General features: G+C 28.4%; 6 protein-coding genes across 6 annotated transcripts; 2 read left to right on the forward strand and 4 right to left on the reverse strand.

Annotated features, from left to right (window-relative positions):
* The first annotated feature begins 446 nt into the window (after positions 1-446).
* Positions 447-3,904, forward strand: LOC128956312 (wolframin-like). The gene is made up of 4 exons (XM_054302015.1): positions 447-1,853; positions 2,574-2,666; positions 3,172-3,276; positions 3,782-3,904. Exons 1-4 carry the CDS (start codon positions 447-449, stop codon positions 3,902-3,904), a joined length of 1,728 nt encoding a protein of 575 aa, XP_054157990.1.
* Positions 3,905-4,449: 545 nt separating this feature from the next.
* Positions 4,450-5,360, reverse strand: LOC128955468 (electron transfer flavoprotein regulatory factor 1-like). The gene is made up of 2 exons (XM_054301146.1): positions 5,290-5,360; positions 4,450-4,930 (listed from the first exon to the last, which is right to left on the reverse strand). Exons 1-2 carry the CDS (start codon positions 5,326-5,328, stop codon positions 4,631-4,633), a joined length of 339 nt encoding a protein of 112 aa, XP_054157121.1. The 5' UTR covers positions 5,329-5,360; the 3' UTR covers positions 4,450-4,630.
* Positions 5,361-6,346: 986 nt separating this feature from the next.
* Positions 6,347-7,249, reverse strand: LOC128956319 (phospholipid phosphatase-related protein type 1-like; the record flags this gene model as incomplete). The annotated part of the gene is made up of 1 exon (XM_054302029.1): positions 6,347-7,249. A coding segment is annotated over one exon (903 nt), but the record flags the coding sequence as incomplete, so codon positions are not given.
* A 1,091-nt stretch (positions 7,250-8,340) lies between these two features.
* Positions 8,341-12,951, reverse strand: LOC128956324 (uncharacterized). The gene is made up of 6 exons (XM_054302041.1): positions 12,893-12,951; positions 12,160-12,824; positions 10,890-11,028; positions 10,714-10,809; positions 9,947-10,611; positions 8,341-8,514 (listed from the first exon to the last, which is right to left on the reverse strand). The coding sequence occupies exons 2-6, from the start codon at positions 12,781-12,783 to the stop codon at positions 8,341-8,343; spliced, it is 1,698 nt and encodes a 565-aa protein (XP_054158016.1). The 5' UTR covers positions 12,784-12,824; positions 12,893-12,951.
* A 3,635-nt stretch (positions 12,952-16,586) lies between these two features.
* LOC128956333 (myosin-2 essential light chain-like) lies at positions 16,587-17,670 on the forward strand. Its single transcript, XM_054302054.1, has 2 exons — positions 16,587-16,662; positions 17,250-17,670. The coding sequence occupies exons 1-2, from the start codon at positions 16,587-16,589 to the stop codon at positions 17,519-17,521; spliced, it is 348 nt and encodes a 115-aa protein (XP_054158029.1). The 3' UTR covers positions 17,522-17,670.
* Positions 17,671-18,517: 847 nt separating this feature from the next.
* Positions 18,518-20,740, reverse strand: LOC128955374 (glucose 1-dehydrogenase 1-like). The gene is made up of 4 exons (XM_054301043.1): positions 20,591-20,740; positions 20,012-20,430; positions 19,204-19,310; positions 18,518-18,665 (listed from the first exon to the last, which is right to left on the reverse strand). The coding sequence occupies exons 1-4, from the start codon at positions 20,628-20,630 to the stop codon at positions 18,518-18,520; spliced, it is 714 nt and encodes a 237-aa protein (XP_054157018.1). The 5' UTR covers positions 20,631-20,740.
* Positions 20,741-21,059: the final 319 nt, after the last annotated feature.

The following is a 21,059-nucleotide window of genomic DNA, read 5'->3' on the forward strand; positions in this document are numbered from 1 at the left end:
GACGGGTAGACAAGTTTGATGCCTGCACTGCTAATGTATCATATGCAGGGTTTTAAAAAACAATGTTTTATAAAGGGTTTATATTTGGCAAAATTTGCATCTATTGTTTATTCCTGCCACATTTAAAACCCTGATAATATGTATATCCTGGGTATACATTAAGCCCCCCTCGCTACGCTCGGGCAATACCCCTTTTACCTAACCTGGTGTAGGCCTCGCAACCTAAACCTATTTATAAAGAAACACTACAAAAATGTAGTGTATATTACTATATATATATATATCATATATATGTAATGACCTCTCCAGCTTCTTGACCCTTCACCTCCGGCCATTGACATGTATATATATATAATCCTTATAACCCAAGGTATCTATATATGCTCCCCTCGCTTCGCTCGGGCAACCCCCATATACCGAACTTCCGCCAGACCAGTGACCAAGAAATGACCGAAATCTACCGATATCTGGCCGAAAACGGTTGTCCCGATAGTCAGGTGCGGTTAGCCTTGCGCTTACTGGACGAATGGCACCGGGAAGTTGATGCCAATGCCGATGATGTCGACCTTCGGCGGCAACCGGTTGACATCAAGTGTCGATTGGCCATCGACTGGCTAGTAGAGGCCGCCCACGGCGGCAATCGGTCGGCCATCGATGTACTGGAACAGTGTTTTATGGACGGTATCGGTATTACCGATGACAACAAACTCGGTGTACTTCGGTGTTTGTCGCGTACAGAATTGGACATCAAAGCCGACCAATTGACCGGCGATATTATGAACGCAGTCATCACCGCCGCCGCCGATGATCGGCCAAATAATCCGTTAAGTGTTGACCAGTTTCGACAGCGACTACGCCGTCTAGTCAATGATCGGCCAATGAATGGCATAGTCAATGGTTTTATGGTCACCACTGATGATGTATTGGTGTCCCCATCATCTGCAGCACGAGTTGACAAACGATACGTTCATCTGAATGTCAGTCAACTGCTCCGACATCGGTCACCCGATATTGATCTAACAGTTGATCCAAAGCCGCCGATTGTTGACCACCAGAAAACTGCTAAATGTTTTCGACATATTTTCAATCTATTGAAATCAATGTTCACATCCGTCGACTTAGTGGTCATCATATCACTGCTAACCTTGTTTTCGGTATCACTTATCTTCAATTATCTATACTTTCGGCCGACTGCTCGTCTGATGTGCCGAAACTTGATGTCCGTTCCGACGGTTCTACTGGTTCTCCAGGCACTGGAAGTGCTGGCCTACGGCCAGATTATCCAATCGGTGGACAAGTATAACAACTATCGGTTATGGATACAAGTGGTTAAGATTTATGATAAAAATTTCCAACGAAATGATTGGCAATACTTTAGATCGACAACAGTTTGGTTGTTAGTATTTACGATAAGTTTTATATTAACAACGGCTTCAGTAGGTCAAGACACTACCGGTACTGTCATCGGATCACTCAACACATCCATCAGTCGACAGTTGATGAGTTGGTTATCATTTTCCGTACAATTCAAATATAATTCAAATCTATTGCAATTATTTGCTGTCATCTATCACTATCTATCCATAAACTATTGTGAATACAGTTTTATGACTACCGAAACCTACATGAGCTCTGTTCCCGTCAATCCAACCATTCTAGCAATTGCTATCATAATACTGGTAACTACTAAACCGTTGTTCAATTTGAGGACATTTTATTTGATTTTAATACCCAATCTGATGACACATTTGTTGATACATAACTCTGGTAGTTATGACATACCAGACTATACCATGACATCCATTTGTGGATATATTACTAGCGAATGGAAACTCCTATTATTTATGATAATTGTGATAATATTAATGAAATTATCGAAAACATTATATTTATTGAAGATTTTTTTGGCCATTTCCCTGATTTTTACCGACTTATACATACATATTAACAATTATTCAAACAATTTAAATACTAATAATAATAATACTAATAATACTAACAGAATATACTCAATAATAGCACAGTTAGCTATAATACTAGTAATATATAAGTATTTAATAGGAAAACAATTTCCAAGAAAACAATTGCTGAGAATATTTTGTACATTAATTGCTATAATCCTAGTGTTTATGCAATTATTAATTTCAATGAAAAATCAGTCAATAATTTGTAAAACAAATTATAATAAGACAACATTTACTGATAATTTGGATACAGTTTATTCGTATGAAAAATTTAATGATTTATGTAATCAGGATACTATGTTTGGAAATATTAGTCGACAAATTGATTGTCAAACAATACAGTCCAGGCATATCCTCAACGGTCTGGCCATTGTTAAGTCAATCCAATTGATACATACAGTAAATCCAATGAAAAATCTATTAAATATTTTAACCATTGGTTTTATTGTGAATTTTGAACCATTTTTATCAAATAATTTCAATATCAATCTAAATGATTGGACAATCAGATACTATCGAGTAATCTATACAATGAAATCTAATAATTTAGATGTTTTTGTTGACATAAATCATGAAAATTACGGATTCATTGAACAAATTAAACTTCAGGATATCTATGAGATTCATATGGACTATGATTTTATTCATAGCTCAGGTATCCTATTGAGGGCCAAATGCGAGACCTGTTGGGATGACACTGTTGTTTGGCATAATTGCTAATCAATTTGTGTGTATAGTGTATATACTGGTTAATTATATAAGCACCAGGGTAATTGTGATAATTGTGATATAACATTAAATGTGTGGTAAATGTACTGTATTATTATTTTTTAATTAAATATATTAAATTTTTAATATCATTTCAAACTAACACATAAATGATAATATGATTGAAATAGTTTTTTTTATAATAATAATATATTTAACTTTAATTTGTCAAACAATACAGTCCCGGTATAGCCTACATGGACTGGCCGTTGTTAAGTCAATACGATTAATACATACAGTAAATCCAATGAAAAATCTATTAAATATTTTAACCATTGGTTTTATTGTGAATTTTGAACCATTTTTATCAAATAATTTCAATATCAAACTAAATGATTGGACAATCAGATACTATCGAGTAATCTATTCAATGAAATCTACTAATAATTTAGATGTTTTTGTTGACATAAATCACGAAAATTATGATTTTGTTCAACAGATTAAACTTCAGGATATCTATGAGTTACATATGATCTATGATTTTATTCATAGCTCAGGTATACTATTGAGGGCCAAATGCGAGACCTGTTGGGATGATACAGTTGTTTGGCATAATTGCTAATCAATTTGTGTGTATAGTGTATATACTGGTTAATTATATAAGCACCAGGGTAATTGTGATAATTGTGATATAACATTAAATGTGTGGTAAATGTACTGTATTATTATTTTTTAATTAAATATATTAAATTTTTAATATCATTTCAAACTAACACATAAATGATAATATGATTGAAATAGTTTTTTTTATAATAATAATATATTTAACTTTAATTTGTCAAACAATACAGTCCCGGTATAGCCTACATGGACTGGCCGTTGTTAAGTCAATACGATTAATACATACAGTAAATCCAATGAAAAATCTATTAAATATTTTAACCATTGGTTTTATTGTGAATTTTGAACCATTTTTATCAAATAATTTCAATATCAAACTAAATGATTGGACAATCAGATACTATCGAGTAATCTATTCAATGAAATCTACTAATAATTTAGATGTTTTTGTTGACATAAATCACGAAAATTATGATTTTGTTCAACAGATTAAACTTCAGGATATCTATGAGTTACATATGATCTATGATTTTATTCATAGCTCAGGTATACTATTGAGGGCCAAATGCGAGACCTGTTGGGATGATACAGTTGTTTGGCATAATTGCTAATCAATTTGTGTGTATAGTGTATATACTGGTTAATTATAAAAGCACCAGGGTAATTGTGATAATTGTGATTAACATAAATGACAATCAAATATATTACTTTTAAAAATATATAAATGTATTATTTTTTAATTATATTAAATTTTTATATCATTTACAAACTAACTAACACATAGTTTTTTTTTAAATATAATAATAGATTTAATTTGAGTATTTAATAAAATTTTTTTTAAAAAAATTAATACATAGTCTTATTAAAAATAATTAAATTATTAATATTGTTTTCCTATTTGTATCACATTTAATATATCAAATAAAAATAAATTGATTTCAAAAAAAAAAAATGTTTGAAACTATTAATGAAAATTTAGTTAATAATATCACAATATTATTATTATTACTAATCTTTTAATATTTAAAAAAATTGTTTCTATTTTTTAAAACTAATTATTATATCAAATATTGTATAAAAAAATAGAGAGAAAGAGAGACAGACAGAGAGACAGAGAGAGAGAGAGAGAGAGAGAGAGAGAGAGAGAGAGAGAGAGAGACAGTGAGAGAGAGACAGACAGTGAGAGAGAGAGACAGTGAGAGAGAGAGAGAGACAGACAGTGAGAGAGAGACAGACAGTGAGAGAGAGAGACAGTGAGAGAGAGACAGACAGTGAGAGAGAGAGAGAGATAGTGAGAGAGAGACAGAGAGCTATAATATGTAATCAATGATAGCTAATCATGTCTTACTATCACCACTAACAGGTCGTTGACCATCGCTATCGATGGTACTACCGGTGCTATCATCGATGGAAAGTAGTTGTTGTTTGTCATCTTCCGGATAGTATCTCTTCTTCATTGTCCTGTACTTCTTCAGCCGATAGAGTGCTTCGATTTCTTTGACGACAAACTCTCCTCTTTTGATCATCTGATCGATGGTCTCAGTGTTGGTCTCCGACTGGTTCTTAGCGAACGCCCGATGACATCGGTCTCTGAAGTATTTATAGCCTAACGGATAGTCGCGACCCATATATAACAACTGTCCGTAAAAAATGACAAAAAAAATTTTTATATTAAAAAAAATAAAATTATTTTTTAATATTTTTAATTAAATTATAATTAATTAGATAATTAAATAAATAATTAAATAATTAATTAGATAATTAATTAGATAATTAAATAATTAATTTTAAGCATGCTAAAAAATGTATACAATTTATTATAAAAATATAAAATTAATTTATATAATATTTTAAATAAATTTTATTAAAATAAAGTAAATATTTAATGTACCTAGATGATTATTGTACATTTGTATATATACAAATGTACAATAATCATCTAGGTACAATTATAATTGTACATAGTTAATTTAAATAATTAGTAATTTTTACTAACCGTTTTATAAAGATTTAATACACGTAATCGTTGATTCATATTTTGAATTAATAAAAAAAAAACTTTAAAAATTTAAAAAAATATTTTTAATCATCAAATTTAATCTATAAAATTTATTATCAAGATAGATTTTACACACAATAAAAACTATTATTTATTTAGTAAAATATTTGTTTATTTTTTTGAAATTTTTAAACATTTAAATGAAATATTTTAATACAGTGATAAATAGTATTTTTTTAAAAATATTTTAGAAATTTAGTACTTTTTTAACTTATGGTTAACCTATTGAAATATATTTGAATTTTAATACTAACAAAAAGGCTATAAATTTCAATTTTAAGTTACAATAATTATCATGTTGTAAATTTTATTATATCATAATTTTAACATAAATAACGCATAATTTATTTTTAAAAATTTAAAAATTCTATTTATTTATCAAGTTAAATTTATTTTTCACACAAAAAAAATCTAAAAACTATAATAATATAAATACTGTATATTTATATAATAATAATAATAATCTAAACATATTTAATAAAAAAATAACACTATTATTAATAAATGTTGAAATATTTTTTTTAAAAAATCAGTGACAAAATACAATACACTTATACAGTAGTTGTATGTGTAAAATATAATAACTTTAAAAAAAATTAATAATAATTTGATTAATAATAATATTATTTTAGCAATTATATTTAAGTTAATATTTTATTATATTTATGTTATTATTATTAGTTTTTTTTTTAATCTTTAAGTCGAGAGAGAGAGAGAGAGAGAGAGAGAGAGAGAGAGTTATTTTTATTTATTGAAAAAATTAAAATTTTTGTAAAATATATATATATATATATATATATAAATATTACCTGGATAATAATAATTTGTTTTCATTATTATTGTATTTCATATTATAAAAAATCAAATTATGTATCTAACAATAAATACAATATATTTCTATGAATATCTAAAATATAAGACAATTTTTTTTTATACTACTAGTAAATACATACATTTAGTTTAGAAAATTATAGTATATTAATGATTAGATATCCTAATGTCGTCTATATGTGTCGATATATGCCGAGTGCGGTCTACTACTACTACTACTACTACCACCACAACCACCAGTGCCGGCGGTATCCATGATATGGTCCTTGTGATCAAATGCCGGATTAACATACGATGAATTACTACCCAAACGGGGGGTCATCGATGACATACCGGTACCGCAGCCGATATTTGGTTCGGCCGTACGTTTGCGAAAATATCGGGCACTCCGTCTCAATAGATTAACGCGCGGTATATGAAAGTATCGCCAAAACCATTGGCCATCGTCTTCGTCGTCAGTCATTTGCGATTGATTTTCTAGTGTATCACTGATCGGTTGGTCACCACTACCACTACCACCGCTGACCAATAGATCGCTAAACAGATTCAACTGTGTATAGCATATGTACAGTGCAAACCCGATACCGATTACCAGACCGGCCACTATGTCGTCCCAGTGATTGTCATGAGTGGTGACTTTGCCCGCGCAGACAATCAGCAGACAGATCACTGATGTGACGGTAAACCAGAGTTTAAATACACGACTACTTCGGGCAGTCCAGGCATAGGTAATGTACAATACAATGAATAGTGCAGAATAGGTGGACAGGGATGCCGTTCCGGATGGAAACGACATACGAGCCGATCGTATGATGGATGTCTGGTTTTGACAGAGAACCGTATCGGGAAAGTCGGTCGGATCGACCCATACGTGCCGGTAGTTGACCGGTGCTCGGGTTTCGTAATCGATACCCGTATTTTCCAGCGATAATCGTTTGCATATTTCGTGTATAGTTTGGCAAACAGTTAGAAAGTAGGGCCTCAGTCGGCCGGTAACCAGTTTTAAGGTATCGGTCAATATACTGGTAACCAGTAGACCGTAAGCAAAAGCACCTGTAGTTTTTTTTGTTGTTTGAAAGTATAAATGTTAGTTATCTGTGAAATAACTGTGAAAACAGTGGATAACAACGATATATTGATTGACCACTAAGTGTCGTACATATAGTACTACAACATATGTATTGTTAATACAGTTAAGCGATGATTTGGTACCCAATAAACCATATAATTGACAATACATTCAAACAATTAAATATTTTTAAGAGACAGTAATAACGTTTGTAATTATTATGTAATAAATTGATAATTTAGTACTATTTACAAGTGAGATAGTCTAAAATTTTAATATTTTCTGCATTGCATCATGGACAATTATTTTTGAGTTTTTATTGATATTGATATAGTAGTAGACAATATACAATACAGAGTGGAAAAATAATAAAGTTTAATAAAATTAATATAGTATTTAAAATTTTTTAATAATAAATAATTAATTTATACTAAATGATTGTCTTGATTTTTAAAAAAATAAACATTAATAAAGTTTTAAATACATTATATAAAATTATTAATAATGTAAAAATACTTAAATAATTAATTCTAAATAATTAATTTTTGATCAATATTTTCGTGAATTACATTATTTTATAGATGTTTTATTATTATTTAACATAAGTATTACTAAGTACTATAGGGTAGAAAATAGACAATTTTCTTGATTGTATCATGGATATTTTATATTGTATTTATATATTATATTATTTTATATTGAAACATTTAAGTAGTATACAGTGGGTTATATACAATTTATAAACATTAAGTAGTACTCAAAGTAAATAAAAACATATTATTAATATTTAGATATCTATATACTTGATTAAATGTTATTGAAAACATACCACACTGTAATAAGTGCTTGTAAAGTTAGATAAACTAATGTATATTTAATCTATAATCAAATCACTAATCTTGTATATCATCTTATCTTATCTATTATCTATTATCTATTATCTATTATTTATTAACTTATCTATTATCTTATCTATTAACTTATCTATTAACTTATCTATTATCTTATCTATTAACTTATCTATTATCTTATCTATTATCTTATCTATTATTTTGTCTAATATAATTTAATATCTTATCTATAATCTATTATCTATTATCTAATCTAATCTCTAATCTAATCTCTAATCTAATCTCTAATCTAATCTCTAATCTAATCTCTAATCTAATCTCTAATCTAATCTCTAATCTAATCTCTAATCTAATCTCTAATCTAATCTCTAATCTAATCTCTAATCTAATCTCTAATCTAATCTCTAATCTCTAATCTAATCTAATCTAATCTAATCTCCAATCTAATCTTCGTTCATATACAAAAATTAGGTCGTTATACACAAATTACGTCATACATAAATTACATAAATGATATACACAAATTACGTCGTTATACATTAATTACATTGATATACACAAATTACGTTAATGTAGAGAAATTACGTTGATGTACACGAATAAAGTACATCATACATAAATTACGTTGTTATACACAAATTACGTATATGGTATACATAAATTACGTTGATATACACAAATTATGTTGATGTACATAAATTACGTTAATGTTCATAAATTACGTTGATATACACAAATTACATATATAGTATATACAAATAACGTCGTTATACACAAATTATAATGATGTACATAAATTACGTTGATATACACAAATTACGTATATGGTATACATAAATTACGTTGATATACACAAATTATGTTGATGTACATAAATTACGTTAATGTTCATAAATTACGTTGATATACACAAATTACGTATATGGTATACATAAATTACGTTGATCTACACAAATTATGTTGATGTACATAAATTACGTTAATATTCATAAATTACGTTGATATACACAAATTATGTTGATGTACATAAATTAACAAAACTTAACCAAATCAGAACCTAAATTAACCAAACCTAACCTCAATTTCATATTACATAATCACTTAACCTATATTATACTGTATTAAACTATTTGTAATATCTTAATGAATACATTTTGTATATTTAATACTTACAGTAGTAGTAGTAGTAGTAATAATAATAATATTGTGATATTATTAACTAATTTTCAGTAATAATTTTAAACATTTTTTTTAATCGATTTATTTATTTGATATATTAAATGTGATACAAATATTTAATTATATTTATGTTATTTTATAATTATTATTATTTTTTATTGAAAAAATTAAATATTGAAAATTTTTGTAAATAAAATATATATACAGTATATATAATTTATACTGAACCTGGATAATAATAATTATTATTTGTTTTTGCATTATTATAAATTTCATATTTAAAAAAATAAATAAATCAAATTATATTACTCTACTTAACTAATACATGCAATAGATATATACTGTATATATATTTCTATAAATTATTAAATATAAGACAATTTTATTTATTTTTTTGATACTACAGTACTAATTATATTTATTATAATTTAGAAAATAAAAAATGCATATTACCGTATAGACCCGCATATAGCCCCCCCCATGACGATTTAAAAAAAAAATTAAAATCAACATTTGGTGGGGATGAGGGCTATATCTCACTTATTGCCCCCAAATTTTCACATATAGCCCAATATTGCCACGGGGGTGGAGGGGGCTTATGTGGGTCTATACGGGGTAGACTTTATTAGAGATTTTAATGTCGTCTATATGTGTCGATATATGCCGAGTGCGGTCTACTACTACTACTACTACTACTACCACTACCACCAGTGCCGGTATCCATGATATGGTCCTTGTGATCAAATGCCGGATTAACATACGATGAATTGCCACCCAAACGGGGGGTCATCGATGACATACCGGTATGACCGACACCGCCGCCGCCGATATTTGGTTCGGCCGTACGTTTGCGAAAATATCGGGCACTCCGTCTCAATAGATTAACGCGCGGTATATGAAAGTATCGCCAAAACCATTGGCCATCGTCTTCGTCGTCAGTCATTTGCGATTGATTTTCTAGTGTATCACTGATCGGTTGGTCACCACTACCACCGCTGACAAATAGATCGCTAAACAGATTCAACTGTGTATAGCATATGTACAGTGCAAACCCGATACCGATTACCAGACCCGTCACTATATCGTCCCAGTGATTGTCATGAGTGGTGACTTTACCCGCGCAGACAATCAGCAGACAGACCACTGATGTGACGGTAAACCAGAGTTTAAATACACGACTACTTCGGGCAGTCCAGCCATAAGTGATGTACAATACAATGAATAGTGCAGAATAGGTGGACAGGGATGCCGTTCCGGATGGAAACGACATACGAGCCGATCGTATGACGGATGTCTGGTTTTGACAGAGAACCGTATCGGGAAAGTCGGTCGGATCGACCCATACGTGCCGGTAGTCGACCGGTGCTCGGGTTTCGTAATCGATACCCGTATTTTCCAGCGATAATCGTTTGCATATTTCGTGTATAGTTTGACAGACAGTTAGAAAGTAGGGCCTCAGTCGGCCGGTAACCAGTTTTAAGGTATCGGTCAATATACTGGTAACCAGTAGACCGTAAGCAAAAGCACCTGTAGTTTTTGTTTGTTTGAAAGTATAAATGTTAGTTATTTGTATGAATATATATATATATAAATTATTTTTGATTTACCGATAAACCGGAATATCCGGCGCAACGGCATCTGTATATGACATGTAATACAACCGCTTTGAGCGGCAATTACTTTACGCCGGATATTGTTGTAATTATCCGACTTTAGAAATATTTTCAAAATCTCGGTAATTATTATCTATAAAATAAAATTTCAAAAAAATATATWTATWTATATAATTGAGAAATATTGTAATTTTTTTAAAAAAATAGTAATTATATTGTAATGTTATAGAATTTATCCAAAAAAAATAATATATATATTTTAATAATAAATATATTAGTTTTTTATTTGGTACTGTTTTTTATTTTTAAAAAAATAAAGATTTTTAAAGTATAGAAAAATAATTTTTAAATATATAGTTTCAATTGAGAGTATTATTTACTAGAAAATAAAAACATTTTTCCAAACATTTTAGTCTAAATTCAAACATTAGGCTCTATATAATAATATTATGCATTTTAATATACTATAAAATTATTATTATTTTTTAAAAAATAAATAAATAATACACAATATTACACAAACAATATTAACTTTTGAAATAATTATTATAGAAATTTTAATCTAAATGTATAGACTATTATGTTTCAGTTATATATATATATATATAATAACAATATATATATATATATATATATATTTATATACCTATAATAATTAAATAATAATAATAATAATAATAATAATAATAATAATAATAATAATAATAATAATAATTTATAATAATATATTTATACGGAAAATTTTCAATGACTCATTTAATAATAAATATTTAATTTTTTTTAAAAATATCTATTTAAATAATTTAGTAAATAATGTGAAGTAAAATATCATAATATTTATTATTTTATAAATAAGCTAACTATAAATTGCCATTTACTATTTAAAAAATTATTTATTAGTATTATTTTATCAATTAAAAAACAAACAAACAAACAAACAAATTAATTAATTTTTTTATGCTTACTAAACATATTATACATTGTATTCAATGTATTAAAAAAAATCTAATTTATCTTTAATATACAGGTACTACTGTATACTTACCCTAATATTTATACAGGTTATCAATATAATTTATATATTAATTAATCTTTTATAGAAATTTTAACCCATAGACTAATACCAATTGACAATTTGTTTAATGAATAAATTTTTTAATAAAAAATAATTATATTATCCATTATATGCGGGGTTTTTAATGAGAAAATTAAATATATAGYAATTAAATAAAAATTATAGAAAAAGTAATAATAATATAAATACCATTAAAACTGGAACTCCTATAATGATTGAATAAAATAGTTCATCACTAAACCCGGTCATCGGTGGCTTCCGATGGTCACCGAATGCCGGCCTCCACGGCATCGAAATGGTCGGGTCGTCACAGAAGAAACCGCGCTGTAAACCGGCAAACGATTCGGTAAATCGTAACAAATAGGCCAAACAGGACAGACAGGCCAACGACAGAAAGTCCATTATGAATATCGGCAATATGTTGGCCGACAGTTTGGTCTCAATAATTTCATGGCCTCTGCCGTGTACTATCGGGTGCTGTTGTTGCGGCGGCAGTGGTGGTGGCGGASACTTATCTTTTAGTATATTATTGGTTACTAGTATRCGGTCATCGGCCGAGGTCAGAATAGAGTCGGCCGATAGCGGTATAGTCGAGCCCATGACTGCTGTCGAKGCCAASGAGTTGCGGTAAAGYGTTGATTGACCGGTCAAATACTGACCGCCCGCTGATGAACGTAACGAATTGGCTGCCGATGGCGGCGCCGGTAAGTTTATRGGCGGACACGAGTGTCGGTGATTATGATGATGACTGTTGTGGTGTTGGTGTTGGTTGTGGTGGGGATGATAGCGAGGTATTGAGCCGTTTGACAGCATTGTATGTTTGTTTTTTAGGTGATACCACTTATATCATCAAACTATTGAAAGTTGATATGATTTTCAAAATACAAATAATAAAAGTTTGTTTGCTTTAGTTTATACATACATAAGCAGTCAAAAAATAATTGACAGATTGATTGCATTCACCTGCAAATAGCATATTAATTAATATGTGTGTGTAATAGAGAGAGAGAGAGAGAGAGAGAGAGAGAGAGAGAGAGAGAGAGAGAGAGAGAGAGATGTTTCATACACTTGTTCTTTCCTCTCTCTCTCTCTCTCTCTCTCTCTCTCTCTCTCTCTCTCTCTCTCTCTTCAATTGAGARTACTTTTTGCTTATGTCGAGAGAGAGAGAGAGAGAGAGAGAGAGAGAGAGAGAGAGAGAGAGAGAGAGAGAGAGAGAGAGAGAGTAATTGTTATATATATATATTAAATAATACATTTTTTATTAGTATTACCGGTAAATATAATTCAATGAATATTACAATTTAGTTGCAATAGTAGTAATGAGAAAAAACACCCGACCATTAACTTTTCCATACCGTAACTCCATAGGTACTGTACTGTAAATTACATACCATTCCTGTTTAATAACTGTCTCTCTATTGGTAATAGTAAAGCACTAGTCATCAGTTGTTAAGTAAAGGAAGTTTATTCTGGATGTTATTCCTCTCTCTCTCTCTCTCTCTTACTCTCTCTCTCTCTCTCTCTCTCTCTCTCTCTCTCTCTCTCTCTCTCTCTCTCTTTCGTCTACAATACTTACCAGACTATGTATAATACGATACTAGAGATATATGCGTTATATTTATTTTGTTGATTATAAATACCTGTAAATATAATTGACAAACAATATTACAAAAGCATTTAGAAACTGTATATAAATGTTGATTTTTTTCTAAATAAATAAATAAATATAACTATAAAAATAAATTTAATACAATACACGATTCGTGGCAAACATTTTGTTGAAAAAAAACTATTTGCTATTAGTTTTAMTATTTTAAAAGTTTATTGTTTGCAAAGGTGTGTCCTCTCTCTCTCTCTCTCTCTCTCTCTCTCTCTCTCTCTCTCTCTCTCTCTCTCTCTCTCTCTCTCTCTCGAGAGTACTATTTGCTTATGTCGAGAGAGAGAGAGAGAGAGAGAGAGAGAGAGAGAGAGAGAGAGAGAGAGAGAGAGAGTCAATGATCATATGCTGGTTATACATAATAGTTTAAAATTCATAAACACGATTATACTGTATATAAATATATATATATAATATATCATATATATATATAATACATGCAAATAAATTTTTATTTTTTAGTTTAAATACAAACACACAAACAGTGAGATTAAAACCTAAAGCTATATATTGGATGTAATTTAATACCCAATTGTTAGAGACTACTATTGTGTGTATGTATGTATGTGTGTGTATGTATGTGTGTGTATGTGTGTGTATGTATGTGTGTGTATGTGTGTGTGTGTGTGTGCCATGAATTGTGACATTTTTCTCATAAATTTTTCTCATAACTATTATAGATATTTTTTCCCATAATTAGCATATCTGATAATATTAGCCAAAAAATAAAATAAAAATAAAATACTAATACTCAGTATATTAATAATAATATCAATAAGTTTATGTGTATGACAGGACAGTTGGTTTTATATATTTTTTGGTGAACTTTTAATGCCATTATCTATATCTTTATATCATTTTTTTCAGTGCTATTATATCACTCAATAACTTTTTTTTAAAAAATTCAATAAACTTTTAATATATTATATATAAATAATATTTCCCATCATTTTTTTTTGAATAATGATATTTATTTTTATTTTATTATTATAAACAAAATAAATAAATATTTTTCAATCAAAATCAGCGAAACTGATTGATACAGGAATTTGAAAAAAAAATATATATTATATTTAAATTACAAAATATAAAATATAATAAAATATAATATAAATATAAATACAATAATTTTTTTTAAAAAAAAATATTAATAAAATAAATAATTTATTCAATGATACAAATTTATGTTATAAAAAATATAATTAAAAACTAAATAATAAAAAAAATTAATAAAATCTTGTTTATAATAAAATAATTTTTTAAAAATAAAATAAATATTGAATTAAAAATATTGCAATAATAATAATAATATTAAGATTAGACTATAATTTATTATAAATTTATATAAATATATATTTTTTAAATACTGTACAAAATTGTTAAAAATTATTAAAAAAAATTTTTACAATCAATTACGTCCATCTAAACTCATTAAACATCACAATTTGAACGTATTTTATATATATACTGTACTTTATTTTTATAACATGTATTAATATTAAATTTTTAATGTAAGGAGTTATACACATATTATGTTCGCATTTGAGGGGAGGACCGGTGTGAGGGGGGGGTCGGCCAAAGTGAACTTTTTCGAACGACTGGAGGGAGGGGAGGGGTAAAAATGTTAAGAATGTTTCGAATTTAGATATTTTTAGTGGTGGTGGGGGGGTTATCTAATATGGGGAGGGGTTAGGGGGCATGTGAATGTAATTTTTTTTATTGAAAATGACTACACGTTCGAACAATTGATAACATAAGGGGAGGGAGGGGGAGGGGTCTAGATTTGTGCGGAAAAAAACTGCAAACGTATTGTGTGAACAGCCCCTCCCTAATAGCATTTATATATTAATATATAACTGTTTCATTATAAACAAAACCAAAACACTAAATGGATGCCACGCTATGATACACTTATTTAATTTTTCTGACACTACCCTTAAATTACACGTTATATCATATTTATTGCTTACATAAATTGCTTAATAGCAATAAATATGATATAACGTGTAATTTAAGGGTAGTGTCAAAAAAAAGTTAAATAAGTGTATCATAGCGTGGCGACCAGGGTTATAAGAAAATAAATGCCTGCCCTGGCAATGCCCAAATAGATGCCATAAATGCCTGGCATTTTGGGCATCTATTTTATTTGCCTGCCAATTTAAATTGCTAAAAAGCAACTGTATTTATAAAAATAATGTAATTTAGTGTTTTAACATGTTAATTAAATTTACAATTAATTTACTTATTTTCCAATTATATTACCTTTTTAATTAAAGGTATACAAAACAAAAATACAAGCAAATATATTATAAAAACAATGTTTTATAAATTAATTAATAATATAAAATTTAAATAATAGGTGTCACCACCTGAAAATAGATGCCCAGGGCATGGCAGAGGCAGGGCAGGCATTTGGCAAAATTGGCATCTATTGTTTATGTCTGCCATTTTTAAAACCCTGGTGGCGACCATTTAGTGTTTTGGTTTTGTTTATAATGAAACAGTTAGTATACTTGAAATGTATTTTACAGTATTATTATTATTATTATTATTATTACAAAAAACAATTGTATTAATAAAATAATAAAATTCAATACAAAGTGTGACATCAGTTGTCAGTTGTTTTTCAAATCAAAAAATAGTTTTATTAATAGTCTAATCACTCATTCATTCATTCATTCATTGATTGGTTATTCAAAAAAACATCTATTCATACATACAGTCAGTCATACAGTCATTGTTTTGTATAGTATTTTAATCTCAAAAAAAAAATTAAGGTTTGAATTATCAATCAATTGGTCCATAAAATTACAAGAAGTTATACATACCATCAGTACTGAAGAGTCAATTATGGTATTTATTTTCATTGATTATTATTAGTATATATGTATTATGATATCACATGTTTTGATCCCATTGTTAGGCCAACTATAACGAGGATCAGATAATCGGTAAGTCGATGGTTAAGCCATCGATGGTTATTATGATTATCATTGTTGTTGTCTATTATCTTAATTCATTGATTAATGTCTATTGTCTTTATATATGATATTTCTCTCTCTCTCTGTCTGTTTGACAATCGCGGCGACGGAAAGATCAATGTCTCGCAATTCTCTCTCTGGGTCTCTCTCTCTGTCTCTCTCTCTCAATTCTCTCTCTGTCTCTCTCTCTGTCTCTCTCTCTCTCTCTGTCTCTCTCTCTGTCTCTCTCTCTCTCTCTCTCTCTGTCTCTCTGTCTCTCTCTCTCTCTCTCTGTCTCTCTCTCTCTCTTCTCTCTCTTCTCTCTCTCTCTCTCTCTCTCTCTCTCTCTCTGTCTCTCTCTCTCTCTCTCTCTGTCTCTCTCTGTCTCTCTCTCTGTCTCTCTCTCTCTCTCTCTGTCTCTCTCTCTCTCTCTCTCTCTCTCTCTCTGTCTCTCTCTGTCTCTCTCTCTCTCTCTCTCTCTCTCTGTCTCTCTCTCTCTCTCTCTCTCTCTCTCTCTCTCTCTCTCTCTCTCTCTSTCTGTCTTCGACTACCATTTCTTCGATATCATCAAAAACTACTCCTTTAAACCTAAACTCTTTGTTTGTCGTTAACATCATTCTGTCTGTGTTTGTGTTTATCAATCACTTGTTTTTCATCATTAGATGAACGGATCGGCTTCGAAGTATTCCTACCGATACTGCAGACCATATCCAGAAACCGTAGCACCGATACGGCCGAAGATTTTATCGAAGGACTCCGACATTTCGATAAAGACGGTTCCGGTTATATTAGTTCAGCTGAACTCAGGCATCTGTTGACAACATTAGGCGAAAAACTAACCGACGATGAAGTCGAGCAACTGTTGGCCGGTCAGGAGGACTCTCAGGGCAATGTCCACTACGAAGACTTTGTACGGCTAGTAATGAGCGGCTAATCGTATCAATCAATCAATCAATGGTATCGATTCAGATGATGACGACAACGATAACAACTAACTAAAACCTATCTTTTATTGTCTCAATCGGTAGCTATCGGTGTTGTTGTAGTTGTTGTCTACCTTTCTATTAATATATTTATTATTATATATATCTAACTATAGATATGTCTTTATATATATATATATATATTACGGTCTACTATATCTATATACGGACCGGTAGATGATGTGATGGTATTTTTTTTTTAATTTATCGGTTTAATTATATACAATATTTATAGGGAAACACATATATATATTATATATATATATATCTATTTTGTTGTTTGTGTTTAAAAACATTTACGTTACATATATATATACTACACACACACACACACACACACAAACAAACACACAATTTGAGTTTTATAAGTATTATAAAATTTAATTATATTATTATTATTATTAGGCCAATACATTACACATTACTGRTTAGATCATAATTTTATTGATGAAATATATATATATATATATGATTTCATTGATTGACTTTTGAAAAACAAATAATTCAACAAAAAAAATTCTGTTTTGTGTATAATCTCAATAGTGAATCACATTTTTAATGATATTATTATTATTTAGTAATATTATGAACTTTAAAATTATTTATGTTAATTTAAAATTAATTTAAAACAAAAATCTCATTTATTATAAATTTAATTATTAAATATATTTTGACTAATTAGTTGCACTAAATAATAAAATATAAATTATTTTCATATAAATATTTACTGTTTTTTAAAAAAAATGTTTTAATTAATTACTGTTCAATTTTTTATTGAATTTAACAAAAAATAATTAATAATTTTGAATACAATTTTAACTTAAAAATATATTCATTTCAATCAATTCAATGGTTAATTAATATTTAAAATTTTTTTTATATATCAATTATTTAATTTTGAATTCAATTAGTTTTTTTCAACAATAATAATAATTATTATTATTATCCTAATTATCATCAGCTCCGGTACCTAATTGATTGCCGCCGTCGACCGGCAATATAACTCCAGTGATGAACGAAGCCTTATCGGAGGCCAGGAATGCTACCACACCGGCCACGTCATCGGGAATGTTAGGCTTGCGGCCGGCCGGAGGACTGGGGGGTGGGTGGGTTAGATTACGGGGAAAAACAAAATTAGTAAAAATTAGGATTTTTTTCATGTAATATACTAAAAAAAAAATCAAAAAAATTGTGTCATTTTTTAAAAATGCAGATAATTTTTTATGTGCCTATTTTTAGGGTAAATTAATAATACAAATAATTTTTAGTAATTTTTGTTGTTGACATTATTACTATCAATTGCTTTAAAAAAAAAAAAAATAAATAAAACAATTGATATTATAATCTATGATAATATATGTATAATAATTATCCGGGTATTATTGGAAAAATAAGTTATTATTATGCATATATATTATTACATATATTAACATTAATTGCTTTAAAAAAATAATTAAAACAATTGATGTTTAATAAATATATGATAATATATATATATTGAATATGTATACTATTTATTGGGTACTATTGGAAAAATAAGTTATTATATTATTGTTATTATTATTATTTTTTTTGTTTTTTATTGGGGGAAAGTTTTCTGGGAATATACTGTATATACTATATTAACACATACTTAACACTATTAACGCGAACACCTTTGGGTCCCAATTCAAGGGCCAGACATTTGGTAAACATATCCAGTGCTGCTTTTGATAGACAATAAGCCAACTGTTTTGGTGACTAATTGAAAATAAAAATAAAATAAAATAAAATTAATTAATTAATTAATTAATATATTTTTTCTGTTAATAACAACAACAAAAATTAAAACAAATGTTTATAAAAAATAATATTTTCTTAAATATTAAAGTTGCCTAATATTAACAAAAAAAATAATTGAATATTTAATTTATTTATTATAGGAAAAAAATATATGAAAATTATTATAAACCTATTTTTTTATTAAAATTAACAAAAAACTGTTTGATTTTTTTTTTATAAATATTAGGGGCTATTTTATAAAATTAAAAATTAATCAATATAATTTTTAAAAAAAAAATAATTATTTAAAAAATATTTTAATTATATTATTATAATAAAGTCATAATAAATAAAATTAGTAATAATATCAATAATAAATAATAATAATGTCATTTAATATATTAATTGAGGGTTGCTAAAGGTTTTCGATTATCGGGGGGGGGGGGTATAGGGGTGGGGTAAAATTGCAAAAAAAAACTCGAAAAAGTTTGGGGAGGGGTATAGGGGGGGGAGTGAACATTTTTATTGTATTTTTAAAACGACAATTTTTTTGCTAAAATTTCCAAAAAAGATCCAAATTTTCTCGATCTCAGAGGGGGGGGGGGGGTAAGAGGTCTTACCCCTACCCCCTACCCCACCCCCTTTATTAATATTATTTATATATAAATATAATAAAATACCGGAATAAATGACGAAACACTGGATACGTTAACTATATTGCCTTTAGTTTCCACTAGATATGGATAGACCAGTTGTGTGAGCACCTGTACGCTGCGTACATTGGTTTTCATAACCAGATCATACGAGTCCAGATATTCCGTATCCATTAGTCCATAATCGGCACTAATCTGTGCACAGTTGACCAGTATATCAATTTTACCGAATTCGCCGACTGTTTTGTCTACCAGTTCACGGACATCCGTTTCCACCAACAGGTCCGACCTGACGGTCAGGACTTTTTGATTGGTGGACAACAACAACGACCGACACTTATTGGCTACGGTGTCGATACGTTTGGCATCTCTACCGGTAATGACTACATTGGCTCCTAATTTGGCAAAATTTACGGCTATTGCTTCACCGATACCCGAGTTTGAGCCTAAAATTTATTTTAAAAAAAATAATTAATTAATTAATTAAAATCTAATATATAATTAATATGACTTTTATATATATATGAAAAAACTAGTGATTAGTATATATATATATAAGTAAATCTTAATTAATTAATAATTATTTTTAAAAAAAAATATGATTACCTGTGACCAGAGCTACCTTTCCATTCATATCGTAATCCATTTTTTTATATATATATAAAATATTAAAATTAAAATAAATATTTAAAAATATATATATCTTTTTTAAATATATAATTGATCTGATGATGTGTTGGGACTTAAATGACAAATAAAAATATATTTGATTTTGAAATAATTTTCTATATAAAAACAATTTATTTTTTTTTGTCATTCAATGTAACAAAAATGATCTGGCAAATATTTCTAAAAAAAATTATTAGCAATTAAAAATGTTTTATTTATTATAGTATTTATTACAATGCAAAATATTTGTAATGAAAATGTTGTTTTTTAAACAAAATATTTTCTTGAATATTACAAAAAAATTGAATATTTAATTTATTTATCATATATGAAAAAATATGATAATTATTACTAACCTAATTTTTTAATAAAAAAATAACTGTTTGATTTTTCTAGAAATATTATA

Source organism: Oppia nitens, unplaced genomic scaffold, assembly GCF_028296485.1.
Source record: "Oppia nitens isolate AA-2021 unplaced genomic scaffold, nextdenovo-longstitch-racon4-pilon3 scaffold12_pilon_pilon_pilon, whole genome shotgun sequence".
In the NCBI taxonomy this organism is placed as follows: domain Eukaryota; kingdom Metazoa; phylum Arthropoda; class Arachnida; order Sarcoptiformes; family Oppiidae; genus Oppia; species Oppia nitens.